Source organism: Rhamphochromis sp. 'chilingali', assembly GCF_963969265.1.
Source record: "Rhamphochromis sp. 'chilingali' genome assembly, chromosome: 18".
In the NCBI taxonomy this organism is placed as follows: Eukaryota; Metazoa; Chordata; class Actinopteri; order Cichliformes; family Cichlidae; genus Rhamphochromis; species Rhamphochromis sp. 'chilingali'.
The window spans coordinates 10559778-10580581 of NC_137945.1; the positions used below are offsets into that span (position 1 = coordinate 10559778).

The 20804-nt window shown below is 39.3% G+C and overlaps 1 protein-coding gene across 1 annotated transcript in view; it reads left to right on the top strand.

The window, feature by feature from the left end:
* myo3a (myosin IIIA) overlaps positions 1–20804 on the top strand; it is a gene marked incomplete at both ends in the record, with an annotated part of 71788 nt that overhangs the window by 33829 nt on the left and 17155 nt on the right. The window contains 20 exons of the mRNA XM_080864464.1: positions 1155–1248; positions 3187–3303; positions 3705–3809; positions 4725–4808; positions 5080–5282; positions 6578–6676; positions 6783–6897; positions 7601–7727; positions 8174–8381; positions 9344–9491; positions 11094–11247; positions 13345–13433; positions 13524–13653; positions 14033–14115; positions 17947–18027; positions 18502–18707; positions 18802–18913; positions 20228–20390; positions 20477–20563; positions 20649–20772. Of these exons, the coding sequence (XP_080720590.1) occupies positions 1155–1248; positions 3187–3303; positions 3705–3809; positions 4725–4808; positions 5080–5282; positions 6578–6676; positions 6783–6897; positions 7601–7727; positions 8174–8381; positions 9344–9491; positions 11094–11247; positions 13345–13433; positions 13524–13653; positions 14033–14115; positions 17947–18027; positions 18502–18707; positions 18802–18913; positions 20228–20390; positions 20477–20563; positions 20649–20772 (2529 nt within the window). The remainder of the gene's footprint in view (positions 1–1154; positions 1249–3186; positions 3304–3704; positions 3810–4724; positions 4809–5079; positions 5283–6577; positions 6677–6782; positions 6898–7600; positions 7728–8173; positions 8382–9343; positions 9492–11093; positions 11248–13344; positions 13434–13523; positions 13654–14032; positions 14116–17946; positions 18028–18501; positions 18708–18801; positions 18914–20227; positions 20391–20476; positions 20564–20648; positions 20773–20804) is intronic.

Here is a 20804-nt window from a genome sequence, read left to right on the forward strand (position 1 = left end):
AGAGACACAGTGAAATAGGATTCCTGGAACTTGACCCTGGAACGTTTTCAGGGATTGAGCCTCTGACCTTCCGATTTATAGATGACCTGCTTTACCACCTGAGCAGCTTAACCTGTAGAAAGGCCATATCCCATAAATGAGGTGTACTTCATACCATGAAAAAATGTTAGAGCTTGAAAATAGAGGACAACTAATTCATGCACATGAAGTAACAACCAACTTTTCTTAAAAGAGTTGGTGTCTGACAGTAACATCATGATGTGTTCTGCCTCACTTTCCCCAAAATATATATTTTCATATTGATATTTTTGTTTACAGGCAGCATCCACAGCCTTCAGCTACACTCTTAAAACTGTATGTTGTTGAAATCATAATATAGTAACTAATATTTGACATGAACATTTGAGCGACCTAGCTTAGGTAGTTCTATAGCTCTTTGAAAATGGCACAGAAAGCTAAAATGTGACAGTTTTCCTATTAAAAGTGGATCATCTTGGAATTATTTAAGGATATCTGGTATGGTCAGGCTGGAAGCATGTGGTCAGCTGACATGGAATGAACGTTATGCATACAAACCCCCAAATTACAAAATTACTTGAACCCAATCAACAACACGTAAGTATAAGGAAACATAAGAGTCATGTTGTCTTTCTAAAAGTTAAATAACAATAAAGCTAAAAGCTTGTTCAGTAAATTATGTTCATCACTAAATTTGCTGGTTTCCTGATATCACTTGTCAGTAAATGAACTGACTTGTGGTAATAAGATGATGTTGCAATTCCTACAATGGGTAATTGGAATCTTGTGGGATTATTTTATTCCCTTGTGCAGATTTAATCTCTTGAAAGACACATTTACTTAACTAGAAAAGATTTGTTTACTAAACTTAAGTCACCCACTTCTGAAGTTTATCCTCCCTGTGGGACTATTTTTGTTTTATTTTATCCCTCTCTGTGTCTACTCTTTCCTTGATTAAAATAGAAGATGCTTGAATAGAGACGCGTCCCTGAGGTTAGAGTCATAGTCAGACCAGTGCGTCCCAGTAAAAGCTCCTCTGCAAAGTAGCGGGGCTTGCAGTTCTAGAAGAATCTGCAAAATTTAACATTCATTTTTTCAGAGCATGCTCACTAAAAGATGTCATTGTTGTGTTCCAGGCGTGAGCGTATTCATACCAAAAAAGGAAGCCACATGAAGACACAGGACGCAGACGAGGTGGATGACCTCGCCACCCTTGAGGTTCTAGATGAGGTAAAAAAAAAAATGAATTAGGCTTTTTCACAGAATTTCTTTTTTCCCCTTCCTGGCTGCACAACATCAGATAACAAGTTAGAGTTAGGATGAAGTCACTGAATGCAGCAAACATTTTCTGGTGAAAAAGAAAAAAACCCAGAGAATTGATGGGAGTTAGAGCTGAAAATCTCTGCCTGTTTTATTTTTCTCCTTGAAAGCATAGGTAGTTTCTATTGAGATACATTTATGAATTTACAGCAGAGTGCTCTGCTCTCTCTCTCTCTTTGCTGATAGAGTTAATGTAGCTCACCCAACAGCCTCTTTCTCTCAGTCACTTTCATCTATTTTTTAATTGCACTTTGGTGTTTAAGTGAAAGGATAACTTGTGCTGGTCTTCACAACCCACACCAAAAATAATGATAGATCAAGTACTGTTTTCTTAACTTACACACCCGTATGTATGCACATATAAGTGGTATTAATAAAATATTAACTTTGTAATTACCTGCTAAGCTCAAACTGCTCTGTCCCAATCAAAATTGGAATCCTGGCACCGCACTTAGCTGGAATAAAATGGAAAAAATTATTTCTTTTATTTTTGCCCTTCTAGATGGTAACAAATACAACAGTTAAAATTTTCATGTATGATATGATGGAGAAAAAAATATTTGGTTTATTTGATAGATAGTGATTAATGCGTTTAAGTTACAAAATGAGTTACAAAAGTATTTTACTTATAACAAGTCAGGTAAATTTAAAATATACACTGTAAAAAGCTGCCAACATGTTGTTCTAACATTAACCAAGAAAAGTCACCACATATTATTTCAATTCTGTTCAATTTGGTTTTATTTATATAGCACCAAACCACAACAGCAGTCACCTAAAGGCACTATATTTAGGGTAAAGACCCTACAGTAATAGAGAAAACCCCAACAATTAGATGGGCCCCTGCGAGCAAGCAACAGTGGGAAGGACAAACTCCCTTTTAACAGGAAGAAACCTCTGGCAGAGCCAGGCTCAGGGAGGAGCAACTATCTGCCACAAAAACAAACAAAAACTCCAAAATGAACATGGCTTTGTTTCCTTTTGCAGAGGAACATATTTTTATGATATGGTGAATTCTGTGTTTATTATATTCAATACTAATACTGTCCGAAGTCCTCTTGTTGCATTGGGTGTTGGGGTGGCTGTAGCTCAGGTGGCAGAGCAGGTCAGCCACTAACCAGAAGGTCGGTGGTTTGATCCTAGGCTGCTCCAGTCAGCATGCCAAATATCCTTGGGCAAGATACTAACCCCATGTTGCTCTCCGATGCATCCATCGGAGTGTGAATGTGTGTGAATGGTAGACTACTTAGCACTTAGGTCAGAAAAAAGTGCTTGTGTGAATGGGTGTGATTGGGTGAATGAATTAGTTGTATAAAGCGCTTTGAGTGCTCAGACAGAGTAGAAAAGCGCTATATAAGAACAAGTCCATTTACCATTGGACAAAATAGCCAATATTTGAGTGATTAAACAACTAGTTTAGAAATGATAATCAAAAATGAACACTGATTGAACGTTTACTGCATCTACTGTGATATATTTGTATTTAAGCGCTGTTGAAGGTACACTATGTCACATTATGACATTTAGCATCATTTTTCCTAATTGCCCATTCTGGTCTTTCAAGAACCAAAACAAAACAAAGCAAAAATACACAGCAGCATCTTTGACAGAAAGAACATTTGGAACAATTTATCAAATCTGAGGGATGAACTGACATATTGAATGAGTTGCCAGCGGATATTTCCACCCATCCTTCAAGCTGAAATGGGCTGCTGGTTTGATGGAAACGTTGGCATAAACTAAACTTCTGTGGGTTGTTTTTTTTTTTTTTTTCATAAATATAGTTCTGACTGTCATTTAGCAAGCATCTCATACTGATATTTATTGTCTTTGTTTATTTTTTTCCAGAACACTGTCGCAGATCAGCTTCAGAATCGCTATGGAAATGATCAAATTTACACATATGTGGGTGACACCCTCATTGCAGTCAATCCTTTCCATACAATGGAGATATACACGCCTGAGGTCCGTGGAGATAAATAGACCTTTGTTTTATTTGGATCTGTGTTCTTTCCGTGTACATGCATCTCTACATTTGGTCAATAATGCAGTGAATGTAGCCTGGCATAGCTCATTAGAGCCTCTGCAGTTCTTCAGTCTGCTGCATCCCATTTGGCTTCAAACAGTGCACACACATTTTCACAGATACTACCGCTGTTTTTCTGCCTCGTCCATAACTCAGTGGCTCTATTTTCCTCTCAATTATCATGTTTTTGCCTCAAGTTTGTTGCTAATTGAGAGATTATTACAAATCCGCTTTGTAAAATCATTAATTTAGTTTTCTAAAAATATCTATTTTGTTGTATTCATTACACTCTTGAGCACGTCTTTAACAAGCTTTTATCTTTTTCTCCCTCTCTTCATAGCACACTAAGATGTACATAGGAGCTAAGCGTACAGTTAACCCACCACACATCTTCGCTGTGGCTGATACTGCCTACCAATCTATGGTTTCATACAATGCTGATCAGGTAATAAGCTCTTCAGTTATTACAAACTGTTTGAGTTTACTTGTTTAAGTGCTGTTCCACACGATGCCAGAGCAGCAGTTTGACAACACAGACCCTAAAAAAAACAGAAACCAGATACCAGAAAGTACCAAAAGCAGGTTCTGTTTTTTTAATTTTTTTCATTTATTCATTTTTTGCAGGGTTGGGGGGATTTTGTGCGTGATTTTGTGTGATGCTAATAATGCTAAATCTAGTTTGCTAGGATGGTTAGCATGGTGTGTCTATTATTCGATATTGGAGAATTGGCAAGTGAATTAAGGCCTTTTGATTGGATCGTCTTTGGGGAAATTCAAGTACATCCTTTCTAAGAAAGAAAGTTTGCACAAGACTCTGAACAGTACTGTGAAAAATTAAGTACACCCCACGATTCAATAGCTTGCAGAGCCAGTAGCTGTGGTCGAGCTTTAGCCCACTCTTCTTTACAGTGTTGTTTCAGTTCATTGAGGTTTGTGGGCATTCATTTATACACAGTTCGCTTAATATCCTGCTACAGCTTTGCAATCTGGTTCAGGTCTGGGCTTTGACTGGGAAATTTCAAAAACTGATTATTTTCTTTTTCAGGCGTTCTGTAGATTTGCTAGTGTGCTTGGGATCATTGTCTTGCAATATGATTTTATTGTTAATAAAGCTAATAATATAATATGCCTGTCCTATATGGACTCTGTATTTGAATTTTCTTTGTAAAAGAAAGCCAGTATGTTGATTCTCTCTCCACTGTCTGCATTCAGTGACATATTTTAGTGACAATGGTAGTTAAGCTGTTAATAACATTATTAATATTATTCGCGTTTAAGCCTCAAAGCCTTTTTTGTTGACACCACAGGAGTCAGAGTGCATATATAATTAAATGTAACTCAAGTGACTTCTTGTGTGCAGTGTATTGTGATCAGTGGGGAAAGTGGAGCAGGGAAAACAGAGAGTGCTCATCTGCTGGTGCAGCAGCTAACGGTTCTCGGGAAGGTGAGTCATGAAATCCAACCAGCACAACGCTTGATCGTTTGGTAGATATTCTGTTAACGCAGTTTGAAGATCTTGTAATGAGTTCGTTGGTGCTGCAGTTAGTGCCAGTCATGATATGAAGGCTAACTAAAAAGGAAATGTCATTTCTCTTGACCTTTTTTGTATTTATATGAGCAGATTATAGGAAGTGGTAGTGCTACTTGTCATAGTGTAACACTTACTTTTTTTTTTTTAATTAGTCCCCCATACTAAAGTGGAATATTTTGTTTAGGCCAATAACAGGACACTCCAGGAGAAGATCCTGCTGGTCAACAGCTTGGTGGAGGCATTTGGAAATGCCTGCACTGTCATCAATGACAACTCCAGCCGCTTCGGCAAGTACCTGGAAATGAAGTTCAACGGTGGTGGAACAGTGGTCGGAGCACAGATATCCGAGTATCTGCTGGAAAAATCCAGAGTTGTCCACCAGGCGATGTAAATATCACTTCCTGTTTCTTGTGTTGGTCCCGGTTTTGACTGTTATTACCTTCATTTGAGAGTGACATTCATAGAAAAATACAAATAATCTCTCTGTTCATTTTCTGAAAGAACATTGCCATGAAGGTTATTATTCTGCCCGCTTTCCACGGATCAGCGGATAATAGATTGTCTCTTTTTCTTGCTCTCTTTCACATCTGCTTTTTCATTTGAAACTGGTGGCATTTGCTTTCACCTGCATTTCACTCGGTCCATCATTTCTTCTTATCGTGTGTCTGGGGAGCAGACCGGGTCAAGTGGAAGGGCTAGCTTATTTCCTGTTGGATCAAAGATTGTGGTCTTGCGTGTGTCTTTAGTGGAACTTCAAAGACACACTCAAGTACTGCATTGGAAAACAGACTCATGTCAGAGAGAGCTCGATTAGGCCGTACATTGTCTGAATATTTAGTCTGTTAATGGCTGTCGTATTTGGGTTAATAGAACACAGGGTGAACTTTTATGTTTTCATGAATTAATCTTTATTCACATGTTGCATATTTTGTTACCCCTGCAAGATAATTTTCAATTGCTTCATTATGGATATATTTTAATGACACACACACACACCTGAAATGATTGTTGATGCTTTCCGATGGGATTTGGTGACAGTATCCTGAATCAAATTTAGTTTGATTATCCTGTTGAAACAAAAATGGCTATTTACTAATGGATTTAGCAAAAGATTAGACAGGTTTTCCTTCACCATATTCATGATTAATATAAATTTAAGCTTAAATTTTATTCATAATAAACAACCAAAGGCATTCAGTGTTCATCATCATTCATCTATGCTTGTAATTTATTTCATAAAGTCTTACAATTTGTGTTACTGGTGGAAATACAACTTGGTTTTGAATTTAAAGAAGGATCGTCAGCCTTCTTTATTCAAACAAATACGGGAAGGCGTAGGATTGTTTGCAGATTATATTAGTTTGTCTGTTTTTCCTCCAAATTCCAAAACTATGACATCACAACAATGGGATTGGTCAGTAGCAATGTTGATCCTGGACACTATTAACATGATGCAGGAGTAACACAAACATGGAGATATCAGATAACTCAGGTTTTTAAAAAGCTGGAAACATGTTAACTAACTATTCCTGTGCATATTTTAGCATTGATCATGTTTATTTTGTTAGAAATTTTCTTAAGAAAACAAAACTGGAGTCATGTTAATCATGTGGCGAAAACATTTACCTAGCATGTCTCCTTTTCAGGAATTTGATTTCCACTATATGTGCGTGTTTCCACAGGGGGGAGAGGAACTTCCACATCTTTTACTACATTTATGCTGGTCTGGCTGACAGGAAGAAGCTAGCCCACTACAAGCTCTCTGACAGCAAAACACCTAAGTAGGTTTGACATTCCTTAGCAATTTTCCCAAAACACTGTTATCTGCGTCCCATGCTGCAAACTCCCAACTTCCAGAGACCCCAGTGGTTCCTTTTTGTTTTGCAGGTATCTGTATCACGAGAACATTAAACTTGGGCCTGACATAGTGAACAACGCTTCCTACAAGGAGCAGTTTGATGCAGTCGAGCAGTGTTTCAAAGTCATTGGATTCACCCTGGAGGTATAAACTGATGTATTCATTACTGGGCCACAGGTTTAGCAGTATAACCTTGATCCCAGTGTTCACACTGACTTGTTCTCACTCTTCCCCATTAAAGTCACTCTATGTAAAAATAACATGTAAACAATCTTACTAGCTATAGCACCAGTATTGCTGGCATTTCAGAATCAGTGTGATCATGCCGGCTTCTTGTCTTGTATATGGCTTGTGATGGAACATAAAGCTGCAGGCACATGTAGGCAATCAGTTCTTGACATTGTGAAAACCTAATGAGGCTCAAAGTACTGATTGCTCTTGGGATCTCCACATCAATAGTACTTATGTTATAATCACTTGGTAGTGCTATTTTACTGTGTCGTTTTGTCGTCCATGAAATGCACTTCAAGCTGATCCCTTAATATATGTGCTGCAGGTGAATTAGTGTTTTGTTTTTGTTTGTTTGTATTGTTTGTAGATTTAAGATTTTAACAAACTGTGCCCTTTTTTGGTCTGTTTGAACTGCTTTCATAGTTCAAAATAATAATTGAGCCACCTATTTTCGGATTGGCTACTCCTCGCAAACAGAAGGTTTAAACAGCAGGTGGGTGGAGCTTCTGTGCTCAAAGCTAGAGCTTTGAGTCTGAGCTGAGGTGACCATATTAGGGATAGTTGCACACACTGATACATGTTTCCATACAAACTGTATTTGTTCTAATTTTTGCAGGAGCTCGGAAATGTTTACAGCACACTGGCTGCCATCCTCAACTCTGGGGACATTGAGTTTTCTCCAGTTGCCTCAGAGCACCAAACAGACAAGAGCAACATCTGCAACATGTCTGTCTTGGAGAACGGTAAGAAAAGAGAGAGAGAAGCACAGTGCATGATGACAGAAAACCAAATATGACTCTGAATTTCCTCTGCTACACCCCCTTCATCCGCCTCCCTCTTTTGCTAACCATCATTAACTCTGCAGGAGTCCTCCATGTTTAGATAAATACAGGAAATGATTTGGTTAAATCAATTACCCAAGACTGCATTAGTACATAAAAATCATTAAGAAGCATACATTTGTAATGGTTAGATATTATAATGCATGCTTTGCATTATATTTTCTGAATTCAAACACCTGTTCTGAATGGTAATTTAGAAAACAACATAGATGCGGCCTATTAATTGAATGAATATTCTCCTGCTCAGTCAGAATGAGGCTACATATTGCATAAGATGTGCTGCTTTGAGTAAACTCCACACTATAAATGCTAACTTTTATCCCCTTCCTTATCTCATGTCACCTCAGTGGCATCTCTGCTTCGTATCCGCTCAGACGAGCTGCAGGAAGCCCTGACCTCCCACTGTGTTGTGGCCCGCGGAGAGACGATCGTCAGACCCAACACAGTGGAAAAAGCAGTGGAGGTGAGGGACGCCATGGGTAAAGCTCTCTACAGCCGCCTCTTCAGCTGGATTGTCAACCGAATCAACGCGCTGCTGCGGCCTGACAGCCAAGGGTAAGATGGGGGGGCAGAGAGTGTAACGGTGTGTTTGGTTGTCACGAATGAGGTCGTCTGACAAAGTTCCTGCTTTTGGATTAAAATAGATACACAACTAGATTCACTGCCAAGTCTTTAAAACTGCAGAATATACTTTAAAATCTACTTGCGTACATATTACATCGAGTATAGTGAGCATCACTATACTCGTGAGCATCACTATACTGGTTTAAGTTGTAAAAGAATTAATGAAGTGTCAAAACACAAAAAAAAACCTGTACATTTGAGATGTTAAAACCAACAGTTTAACAGTTTTAAACATAAAAAGACTATTAATTCTTTCTAACGTTTAAATGATGTCTGTCTACTAACATCCTCTCAGCTGAAGTGCTAAAAATTGCACTTCCGCTAATGGCCACTAGAGGCTCATTCTAGAAGCCTCTAGAGTCATACACTCCATGCCCAGTTTTCAAGCAGAAATAAACATTTCTGCAGCCTGCTACAAATTTCTCTTTTGCTATTTCTAGCTAATTTACACCTTTATGACAGATGTATGTTTGTAAATTTAAAAAAAAAAAACTCAAATAATAAAATATTTTAAGGCTTTAAGTTTTACTTTTTACATTATTTTGTTCATTTTGAATTATTTTCTCAAAAGTCTGAATGAGTAAGTTTAAATTTTGACAAAAAATTATCTGAAATTTTGACTTGCTGTATGGATGGAGAAAAAAATCAGTGGCAGATAAGCTTCCAACTAAATATCCAAGACCTTTTGCTTTTTACACAAGTAAGAATCATAACTTAAAAATAAGAAAAGTATATGAGTGGTCAGCTAGAGTAGAGAAGTGCAAAATAAGAACCAGTCCACTTACCATTTAAGTGTCAGGCTACCAGAACAACATAGCCATCCCTAGCACCACACGGTTAGCTATTCTATGAATGCATTTAAAGATTTAACATTTTATCCTTGTCTTCTCCAGAGAGGACGACAAGGGCCTTAACATCGGCATCTTGGACATATTTGGTTTTGAAAACTTCAAGAAGAACTCTTTTGAGCAGCTCTGCATCAACATTGCCAACGAGCAGATCCAGTTTTACTTCAACCAGCACATCTTTGCGTGGGAACAGGTAAAGTTCAGCCCACAAACCTCACACCAGCATGCCCCCCAGCCTGTCACTGAATTCAAATAACACTTTCTCAGAACGTGAATCCCTCCTGAACAGCTCTCTGTGTGCAGTTTTCACCTTGGTTCTAACTCATTTCCATCTAAATTGAGATAACATGTCATCGTTTGTCAGTCTGCATTTTAAAAGAGATGGCAAGGGTAAAATATGCTGCTGTCTTTATTCACGGCAGAATGAGGTTCTCTGTTCTCCCCTCGTGCAGTCTCGTGAGAGGGTTTTGCCTTTGGGGGGGGTCAGAGAATGGTTTGCCAATGTTAAATGATTTGGAGTCACCCATTGGGAGGTGTTATAAATCATTCTAAACGAGGGTCAATTAGGAGTTGAAGACACTTAGTGCTGGACTTAAATTCACTCTTGGGTATTGTTGGAACCAGGCCCAGAAATATATTGTCCTATGCAACCATCATATGTATATCCAGAGCATAAGGGAAATGTACGGTGCTGTGAGATTAATAGTTCTACATAAATAAGGCAGAATTAAAGGATTGCTGTATGGTAAGGTTTTATCAGCAGTGCATTTACTCCGCTGCCCTCATGTTTTCATGTATGTTTATGCGTGTGGTTGCATATTGTCCCAATCTATCTGCATCCATGCTGATTTTTTTTTCTGCTTTACTTCATTTTCTTCACAGTGGCACTTCATGCTCGAATAAGCAGATTGATTTGATATTGTTTGTTCCCATTTTGACCTGTTCTCCGTGGAGTAGAAGTCCCTGGTGATGTTGCTGAGTCATAGTAGCAGCTCTGAGTCAGCCTGATGTGATCAGGTTTGCTCACTTTGCCCTGCAGATCAGATTTATCAGAGCCGAGTTAAGAGGAGATAAAAGACAACAAATCAACATCGTTGATTTAATATAGTTATGTCCATAAACAGCTGTTTTGGGGCAATTTATGTAGGTAAATTTCTAGACGCTTTTATTTTAAAAGGTCAAGCCTTTGTGAACGCTAAAGCGTGACATTAAAGAAATAAAACCGAGGATATAAAACTGTACTGCTGTTTAATGGATCTTAAAGTGCATTTGGTATTGTAAGACAAGATTTCACTCATGCAGAAATACGGCTTTATTATTAAGGCAGCAGCATTAATAGCATCTTAGTATCAAGGAGATCAAGGAGTAATGACTATTGACCATGTATAGTAACCCAGTCCTAAAGGCTGTCCTGTGACAGTGAATATGTGTCATTAACCAGAGATCAGAAAAGCTACAGTGTCTTGCTAGGATTAGGAGATTAACCTTGGAATTAGTTTGATATTTAGAGCCAACTGGAGAGATCAGCATTCCATGAAAGGTTATTCACTTGTTCATAATTCATTCTAACATGTTATCATATATTAGGGTTAGCTAAAGGAATCCCAAACACACTTCTACTCCACGGAGAAGTTGATTTGACATCTTATTTGGACCTTTTTATTTGGTAACATGAAAATCGATGGAAAACTTAAGAAACTCAGGCTTTCATCAAGCTGTTGGAAGGTGTTTTGACCCATGAAAGGAGGCCATTAAAGACATTACATCACGAGTGCTTATTTCCACTCCTGTGCAGGATGAGTACCTGAATGAAGAAGTTGATGCTCGGATGATCGAGTACGAGGACAACCGGCCACTCCTGGACCTGTTCTTGCAGAAGCCCATGGGGATGCTGTCACTTCTGGATGAAGAGAGCCGCTTCCCGCAGGCCACTGACCAGACACTCGTAGGTGAGCTGCTCAGATTTCAATAGAGAAATGTTTGTTTTATTTGCTTTATTATTTATGTTATCATGTTTTGAGTTTGGTAACCACAACTTCCTGTTAGTGCAGGGGCTGATTACATATGAGGTGTTAATCTAACTTTTCTCCAACTACAGTGGGGCAAAAAAGTATTTAGTCAGCCACCGATTGTGCAAGTTCCCCCACCTAAAATGATGACAGAGGTCAGTAATTTGCACCAGAGGTACACTTCAACTGTGAGAGACAGAATGTGAAAAAAAAATCCATGAATCCACATGGTAGGATTTGTAAAGAATTTATTCGTAAATCAGGGTGGAAAATAAGTATTTGGTCAATAACAAAAATACAACTCAATACTTTGTAACATAACCTTTGTTGGCAATAACAGAGGTCAAACGTTTACTATAGGTCTTTACCAGGTTTGCACACACAGTAGCTGGTATTTTGGCCCATTCCTCCATGCAGATCTTCTCGAGAGCAGTGATGTTTTGGGGCTGTCGCCGAGCAACACGGACTTTCAACTCCCGCCACAGATTTTCTATGGGGTTGAGGTCTGGAGACTGGCTAGGCCACTCCAGGACTTTCAAATGCTTCTTACGGAGCCACTCCTTTGTTGCCCGGGCGGTGTGTTTTGGATCATTGTCATGTTGGAAGACCCAGCCTCGTTTCATCTTCAAAGTTCTCACTGATGGAAGGAGGTTTTGGCTCACAATCTCACGATACATGGCCCCATTCATTCTGTCCTTAACACGGATCAGTCGTCCTGTCCCCTTGGCAGAAAAACAGCCCCATAGCATGATGTTTCCACCCCCATGCTTCACAGTAGGTATGGTGTTCTTGGGATGCAACTCAGTATTCTTCTTCCTCCAAACACGACGAGTTGAGTTTATACCAAAAAGTTCTACTTTGGTTTCATCTGACCACATGACATTCTCCCAATCCTCTGCTGTATCATCCATGTGCTCTCTGGCAAACTTCAGACGGGCCTGGACATGCACTGGCTTCAGCAGCGGGACACGTCTGGCACTGCGGGATTTGATTCCCTGCCGTTGTAGTGTGTTACTGATGGTGACCTTTGTTACTTTGGTCCCAGCTCTCTGCAGGTCATTCACCAGGTCCCCCCGTGTGGTTCTGGGATCTTTGCTCACCGTTCTCATGATCATTTTGACCCCACGGGATGAGATCTTGCGTGGAGCCCCAGATCGAGGGAGATTATCAGTGGTCTTGTATGTCTTCCATTTTCTGATGATTGCTCCCACAGTTGATTTTTTCACACCAAGCTGCTTGCCTATTGTAGATTCACTCTTCCCAGTCTGGTGCAGGTCTACAATACTTTTCCTGGTGTCCTTCGAAAGCTCTTTGGTCTTGGCCATGGCGGAGTTTGGAGTCTGACTGTTTGAGGCTGTGGACAGGTGTCTTTTATACAGATGATGAGTTCAAACAGGTGCCATTCATACAGGTAACGAGTGGGGGACAGAAAAGCTTCTTACAGAAGACGTTACAGGTCTGTGAGAGCCAGAGATTTTCCTTGTTTGAGGTGACCAAATACTTATTTTCCACCCTAATTTACAAATAAATTATTTACAAATCCTACCATGTGGATTCATGGATTTTTTTTTCACATTCTGTCTCTCACAGTTGAAGTGTACCTCTGGTGCAAATTACTGACCTCTGTCATCATTTTAAGTGGGGGAACTTGCACAATCGGTGGCTGACTAAATACTTTTTTGCCCCACTGTATACACTCTGATATTTTGCTTTGTCCCAGAGCAAGATAACAAGTGTGGTTGAGTTGTGGTGATCATTTAGGTTGTAGCTCCAAAACGATGACCACACAGTGACAGATGTTTAAAGTTGGCTGCTGTGACGGTTTCACAGTCAAATATAGCTTGGAACAAAATTTTGATAATATCAGAAATTTAGGTTGACCCTCTCACAAGCTTGGCTGCTGCTGTGCCCTACATATACTATACTATAGATTTATATGATATTTATATGATATTATAACTTGAATCTGGGGTGTGTAGGGACCTTCGGATGGCCTTGGGTGTTTGGATAATTAACTCATGCAGTCTGATATTTTAGAGAAATTTGAAGGTAATCTCAAGACAAAAAGCTTCTGGAGGCCAATGAGGGTTGACCTGGGCTTTGGGATTCACCACTATGCTGGAAAGGTAATTTAACATTTAATTCTAATCATAAACTGAAGCTGTTTGGCATTTGCTATTCATATCTTTCTTTATACCTCTCTACCAAACCTTAAGGTGATTTACAATGCCGCGGGCTTCTTGGCCAAGAACAGAGAAACCCTTCCAGCTGACATTATCCTGCTGCTGCGGTCGTCGGAGAATGAGCTCATTCGCAAGCTTGTCACTCACCCCCTCACCAGAACAGGTGAAGCAGACACAACCGCTCTTTGTGAATGAAGTTAAAATCAAGTTAAGAAAGAAAGGTAGAAGGTGAAAAGCTCCAACTTTTGCTTCAATTACTTGAAAACGGTGCAGAAGTACTTAAAATAAAATGACAGGCCATTCTTAGCCTGTTTAGCTTCCTCCTCTGTTCACGTTCACTGACTTGATCAGCAGTAACTCTCAGCATGACAGGAGCCTACTGTTTAGACTTAATGTAACTTCAGTAATTATCCCACCTGATTAAAATAACGTGCACTGCTCTGTTTCTTCAGATGGTTTCTGGATGTGTGACTAAGTCTCTTTTCTCTGTTGAGGGCAGTTTGTTCACTGACTCGCTCTCTAATCCACTATTCATTTCACAGGCAACCTTGCCCACACCAAGGGTAAAGGCATAAACACAATACGGAGCCCACGGACCCCGACACGCACCATCACCCTCGCCAAGGTACTTACAGCACTGTCTGCATTATCACTGTATTATCTCCCAAATAAAGAACTTCCTCTGAAAAGTTGTTCAATTTATTTTCTCCATATTACTCTCACTACTCCAGTCGAGACCTGCTGCTGAATTACAGTTCAGATACTTGTGTCTACTGTGTTTTTCATTCATTCTCGCTCTGTTTTTACCCAACTGTAATTACTGCTTATTTTATTTATTTTCTCACCTTTCTTTCGTTTTTCTTTTTCCCTTTCGCTGCATTTCTGTTTCAAAAGATGGGAGTGCTAAGTTTATACAGTTCTTTTTCTTTTAGCGAGGTAATAAAGATGTGTGTATAACTATACCCTTTCCTCACTCTAGATATCCTTATAACAACCAATTGGATCCCGATATAGTGGCCTGTAGCTTGGTTTGAGATAGTTACAGTTAAAGTTACTTAGTTCAACAAAGTGAAAAGCGACCTATTATGCATTTCCTTATTTTCTATTTGATATACTTGTCAAAAAAAAAGAAACACAAGTAACATAACTATCATATACAGTATATATATATGTATAATATAAGACTTTTAACCTGCAGAATGGCCTCCTCTGGACGTGCAAGCAACACCTCCGTGCCTCCTGTGTTAACAAAATAGTAATTCCATTAATTAAAACCAGAACTGAAAGCTAATCAACGTGTTTGGGGTTTTTAAAAGATTAAAAATGCACAATAATCAGTTTTAAAACAAAGATATGATGATATTTTATATGTCATCATATACAACTTTGCATAGCTCCTCATGTTTAACATGACAAAAGTTCTAAAGTATCAGTTCAGCATGAGCTCCTAATGAGCCAAAAGCTTGTTATGATGCCAAGGAGAGCAGGTATCCCTAATGTGGTTATCTCAGGCACACAGCTCTGTCTGAACAGAGGCCCCGCCTACCTGCTGTTGAAATAATGTGTTTGTGAGAGGCAGCCAATCAGATGATAGTTGGCTTAAAGGAAGAGGGAAAAGAGCTGAAGCAGAGAGTGATTTGACGGGAATCACTCAAAGCTATTTTAATGGACTCCAAGCATAAAAATATAAAGCTGGAAATGAGCATAAAAGGTCTACTTAAAAGTATTTTCCTGCATTAAGTCTCTGTGCAGATCATTATGTGTATTTGCAGCCTTGCTTTGCAAAATGCTAAATGCACCTAAAAACCCTTACTTCCTTCTGATGTATCTCTTATGCCGTGCTAATACTAGACTTGTTCATACAGGGAGTGCAGAATTATTAGGCAAGTTGTATTTTTGTGGAATAATTTTATTATTGAACAACAACCATGTTCTCAATGAACCCAAAAAACTCATTAATATCAAAGCTGAATGTTTTTGGAAGTAGTTTTTAGTTTGTTTTTAGTTTTAGCTATTTTAGGGGGATATCTGTGTGTGCAGGTGACTATTACTGTGCATAATTATTAGGCAACTTAACAAAAAACAAATATATACCCATTTCAATTATTTATTTTTACCAGTGACACCAATATAACATCTCCACATTCACAAATATACATTTCTGACATTCAAAAACAAAACAAAAACAAATCAGCGACCAATATAGCCACCTTTCTTTGCAAGGACACTCAAAAGCCTGCCATCCATGGATTCTGTCAGTGTTTTGATCTGTTCACCATCAACATTGCGTGCAGCAGCAACCACAGCCTCCCAGACACTGTTCAGAGAGGTGTACTGTTTTCTCTCCTTGTAAATCTCACATTTGATGATGGACCACAGGTTCTCAATGGGGTTCAGATCAGGTGAAGAAGGTGGCCATGTCATTAGTTTTTCTTCTTTTATACCCTTTCTTGCCAGCCCCGCTGTGGAGTACTTGGACGCGTGTGATGGAGCATTGTCCTGCATGGAAATCATGTTTTTCTTGAAGGATGCAGACTTCTTCCTGTACCACTGCTTGAAGAAGGCGTCTTCCAGAAACTGGCAGTAGGACTGGGAGTTGAGCTTGACTCCATCCTCAACCCGAAAAGGCCCCACAAGCTCATCTTTGATGATACCAGCCCAAACCAGTACTCCACCTCCACCTTGCTGGCGTCTGAGTCGGACTGGAGCTCTCTGCCCTTTACCAATCCAGCCACGGGCCCATCCATCTGGCCCATCAAGACTCACTCTCATTTCATCAGTCCATAAAACCTTAGAAAAACCAGTCTTGAGATATTTCTTGGCCCAGTCTTGACGTTTCAGCTTGTGTGTCTTGTTCAGTGGTGGTCGTCTTTCAGCCTTTCTTACCTTGGCCATGTCTCTGAGTATTGCACACCTTGTGCTTTTGGGCACTCCAGTGATGTTGCAGCTCTGAAATATGGCCAAACTGGTGGCAAGTGGCATGTTGGCAGCTGCACGCTTGACTTTTCTCAGTTCATGGGCAGTTATTTTGCACCTTGGTTTTTCCACACGCTTCTTGCGACCCTGTTGACTATTTTGAATGAAACGCTTGATTGTTTGATGATCACGCTTCAGAAGCTTTGCAATTTTGAGACTGCTGCATCCCTCTGCAAGCTATCTCACTATTTTTGACTTTTCTGAGCCTGTCAAGTCCTTCTTTTGACCCATTTTGTCAAAGGAAAGGACGTTGCCTAATAATTATGCACACCTGATATAGGGTGTTGATGTCATTAGACCACACCCCTTCTCATTACAGCTATGCACATCACCTAATATGCTTAATTGGTAGTAGGCTTTCGAGCCTATACAGCTTGGAGTAAGACAACATGCATGAAGAGGATGATGTGGACAAAATACTCATTTGCCTAATAATTTTGCACTCCCTGTATATCACTGTGGTGGATTTGTGTTTATAGCACCATGCCTAATTCTGCTACGCAATTTCAGAAAAATGGCTTACATAGTCAATCAAATTTTTTTTAAATGCTTTTAAAACAGTGTTAAAACTTTAAATTTTGCACTCCAAGCATTCCGTAATCAGCCTGACTCTTTCAGGTGCCAGTATCCAAATAAAACTCCTCCTGGCAACTCAATTGCGTGGCTTTACGTGCCGGTGTGAATTAGTTTAGATTGCAGCCGTACACCATTGCTAAATGTAAGCCTCAAAGCCATTTGCTCACCTAAAACCAATCGACAGCGGCTACATTTACAAGAACTGTTTGATTAGTTCTTGAATTAATTTCCATTCATCTGCATATTTTAGGGAAAAAGCTCATCAAAGGTTTTGCTCTTGAGAAGCCACGATGAGCGATTTAAATGCTAAAAAACAGCATTAGGCTGATGGCGTGCTATAAAGGTGGTCTTCTCCCCGTTGTGTTTGTGTTGAGAATTAGAAGTAGAGCTTGTTAAAATGTTACCAAATATGTGGTAAAGGACAATTAAGTGGTTATTTTTTTTATTTTTATTTAGCTGTCTGTTTCTTTTTTTTTTTTGGGGGGGGGGGGGGGGGGGGGGTGTTTTGTTTTTTTCTAAGCAGTTTTTAAGCATTGAGTCATTGACATGTGACCGATTTGGGTGTAACACTGTTGTATATAAGTAGACCATATTCTTGATTTGGCACTACTTGTTTATCCACTTTATGCGTCTCTTTTGCAGCGTTCTCTGGAATTAAAGCCTGCAAAAAAATTCTTGCTTGATGTAAGCAAATGAAAACGGTGATTGGTGGTTTTTCAAAAACACAATCAAATGTTTGGAGTAAAATTTGCACAGGAGAAAAAAGATAAACCACATACATGTTTTATTATTTAGTCGGATATCCATACTGTACAAGCAGAAATTATAGAGAGTAGTATTATATCATATACCCGGTATTATTGGCCTTTTTTAATATGTTTTATGTTTTTGGGTTTTTTTTTAGCCAGGTGAATCTGGAGACACGCCTTACCACCCTAGAGAAACCACCAACATGAGAACACAGACAGTGGCCTCCTACTTCAGAGTAAGATTTGAACATTTTTTTAAATTATTTTATTTTATTTGCTTGGATCAGTTATTTGGGAGGTTTTTAGAGAGAGCCACAAATTAACAAACAAATACAGTTGTACTCAGTAGTTCACATACACTCATCATGAGCATGATTTCAAAGTAATTTTGAGCTTTTAATCATTTCTTTTAAGTGTTTTGTTTCCAGGGTGGAATGATTGTACAGCAAAGATCCTAAAGATTTATGCATTTATTTTGAATTTTCTACACAGGGTCAGAATTATAAATACAAACATAGAAATGATACATACAACCTCAGATATATAGATACTCTTTTAGGGCCGGGGCTGGATAACCACCATCTACCATTATAGAATTGTACCATAAATTTCTAGCTGGTTTTCTTTGAGTGCCTTCTCTCACCAGAGACATTATAACTACCATATATTTGCCACAACTACCCCTAATCTTCTTCTTCTGCTCCTTCTAGTACTCTTTGATGGACCTTCTGTCCAAGATGGTGGCAGGTCAGCCTCACTTTGTGCGCTGCATCAAGCCCAACAACGATCGCCATGCCAACAAGTTTGACCGTGAAAAGGTTCTGGTCCAGCTTCGATACACTGGTGTTCTGGAGACTGCCAAGATCAGACGCCAGGGTTACTCTCACCGCATCCTGTTTGCTAACTTCATTAAGAGGTCAGTGGTGAAAAGCAGAGCTTATGAAGTGATTACAAAATCAGCGTGTAGAACCTTGATATTAGTGTCCAGATAATTACATTGATTGCTGCAGGTACTACTTATTGGCTTACCATGCTAACGAGGAGCCCGCTGCAACCCCAGAAACATGTGCTGCAATACTGGAGAAGGCCAAGCTGGAAAACTGGGCTATGGGAAAGACAAAGGTAAGGAGAGATTTCATTTCATTCATTCATTTCATTTCATTTATTTGTTCATTTTCAGGCACAACAAATACCTATATTGAACATAAAATGCACAAAACAAAAAACAAAAATTGCCTGAAATTTGGTGTTTACTGTTGTTTCTCACTGTTTGGTTAAGTTGAGGCAAGAAATTAAAAGAAATTTTCCACCTTTTTATTGTTGCATCCCTTCATGATCCAGCAGGAATCTCAAACATACGGAACAAACATCCAAATGTAGCACATTGAGCTCAGAGTTGTGCAGATTTTTTTGAGTCTCCTTTGCCAGAGGCCAATTTAAAACTTCAATACTAAATAAAACTTTTTTCCACACATTATGGTCATGAATAGATTCAAATCAAGTTAATAAAGGACTCCAGATGAAGGCTCATACACCCAAACCATTTAGGTTAAACAAGGCATGAAAATAAAAGAATGTGCTTCTGATTTTTTATTTTTTTATTTTAAATCTATAACCAAAGAGCATTTCAAAGATCATCATCATCTAATTTCATAGATTTGAGTGAACAACAGTGATTATCCCACAACTGTAAAAGGCTGATGGGGTGTGGTCGTCACCCTGCCAAGCGGTCAGGTGGTTGGGTGGCATGGACCCTCAAGTTTCTGTATTAAAATAGCTCGAGAACAAAGCAACATAAGATTTTGAAATTTATACCATAGATGTATCCACTAAAAACGTTGGAAAATGTTGAATCTCAGTGACCTCTTTCTCAAGGTTATGGTCAAAGGTCAGGTTTTCATCCAGTATGGACAGCTCCTGAAAATCTTGGAGTTTGAATCCCGATGACGTGATCTCAAGGTCAGAGGTCAGATTTTCAAATTTATACCTTAGGTCCATTAACTAGGAGGCTAAGGGGTAGCACTGACAGCTGCCAGTATTTTTATTCTGCATACCTAGGGTTAGGGTAAATATTAATACAAACTGAAGCCAGTTTAGTGAAGGCTCAATTCTTTGTATTGCTTTATCTTCTGCTGCTTTATGGATTAGCATTTATTTATTACTTTTCTAATCTTGATAACAACTTAAAACACTTTGCACTATGAGACTCATATGCATTCATATTGCACTGACGCGCACATGCAAATGCCACATACAAAGGTACCTTAAATTGTTGAACCCAGAAATCTCCTGCTGTGACAGAACAATAACTTCCGCACTGTCGTGCCTGAAAAGGGAATCCAACAGTGCTTGCGTGATTCTGCATTTGAGGCTAAACCTACAGTGTTATGTTTGTATTTCAATAACTAACAGTTGTTTTTATCCCTCTGGGCTTAGGTGTTTCTCAAGTATTACCACGTTGAACATCTGAATCTGATGGTACAGCAGACAACACAGCGAATCATCCTGGTCCAGGCTTGTGTTCGAGGCTGGCTTGGAGCCAAGCGGTACCGGCGGATATTAAAAGAGCGAGAACAAAGTGCCCTGGTGCTGCAGTCAGGTTAGTAAACTGTGCACGCTGGTTGTGTACCACAATGTCAACAAGTTATAGAGGAGGCATAAATTTTATTTTTTTTTGTGCTGCAGCATACAGAGGACATCAAGCTCGGAAGAGGGTAGCTGATGAGAAAAGCAAAGCAAAGTTGGAGGCCTTCATCATCCAGTTTCAGGCTGGTAGGAGTCTGATATTAAATTAGTTACATTATCTATATGTGGTGCGTATTATATTGGCTTACCCTTATTCCATTTTCTTCTTCAGTTTGCCGAGGCTATCTCGCAAAAAAGAGGTACAAAGAGATGGTAGATGAGAAGAATAAAGCGGCAACCAAGATTCAGGCTCGCTACAGAGGGCATAAAGAAAGGAAGAGCTTTAAAAGAAAGCTGTAAGAGAGATGGAAGCTATGCACAAAGCAGC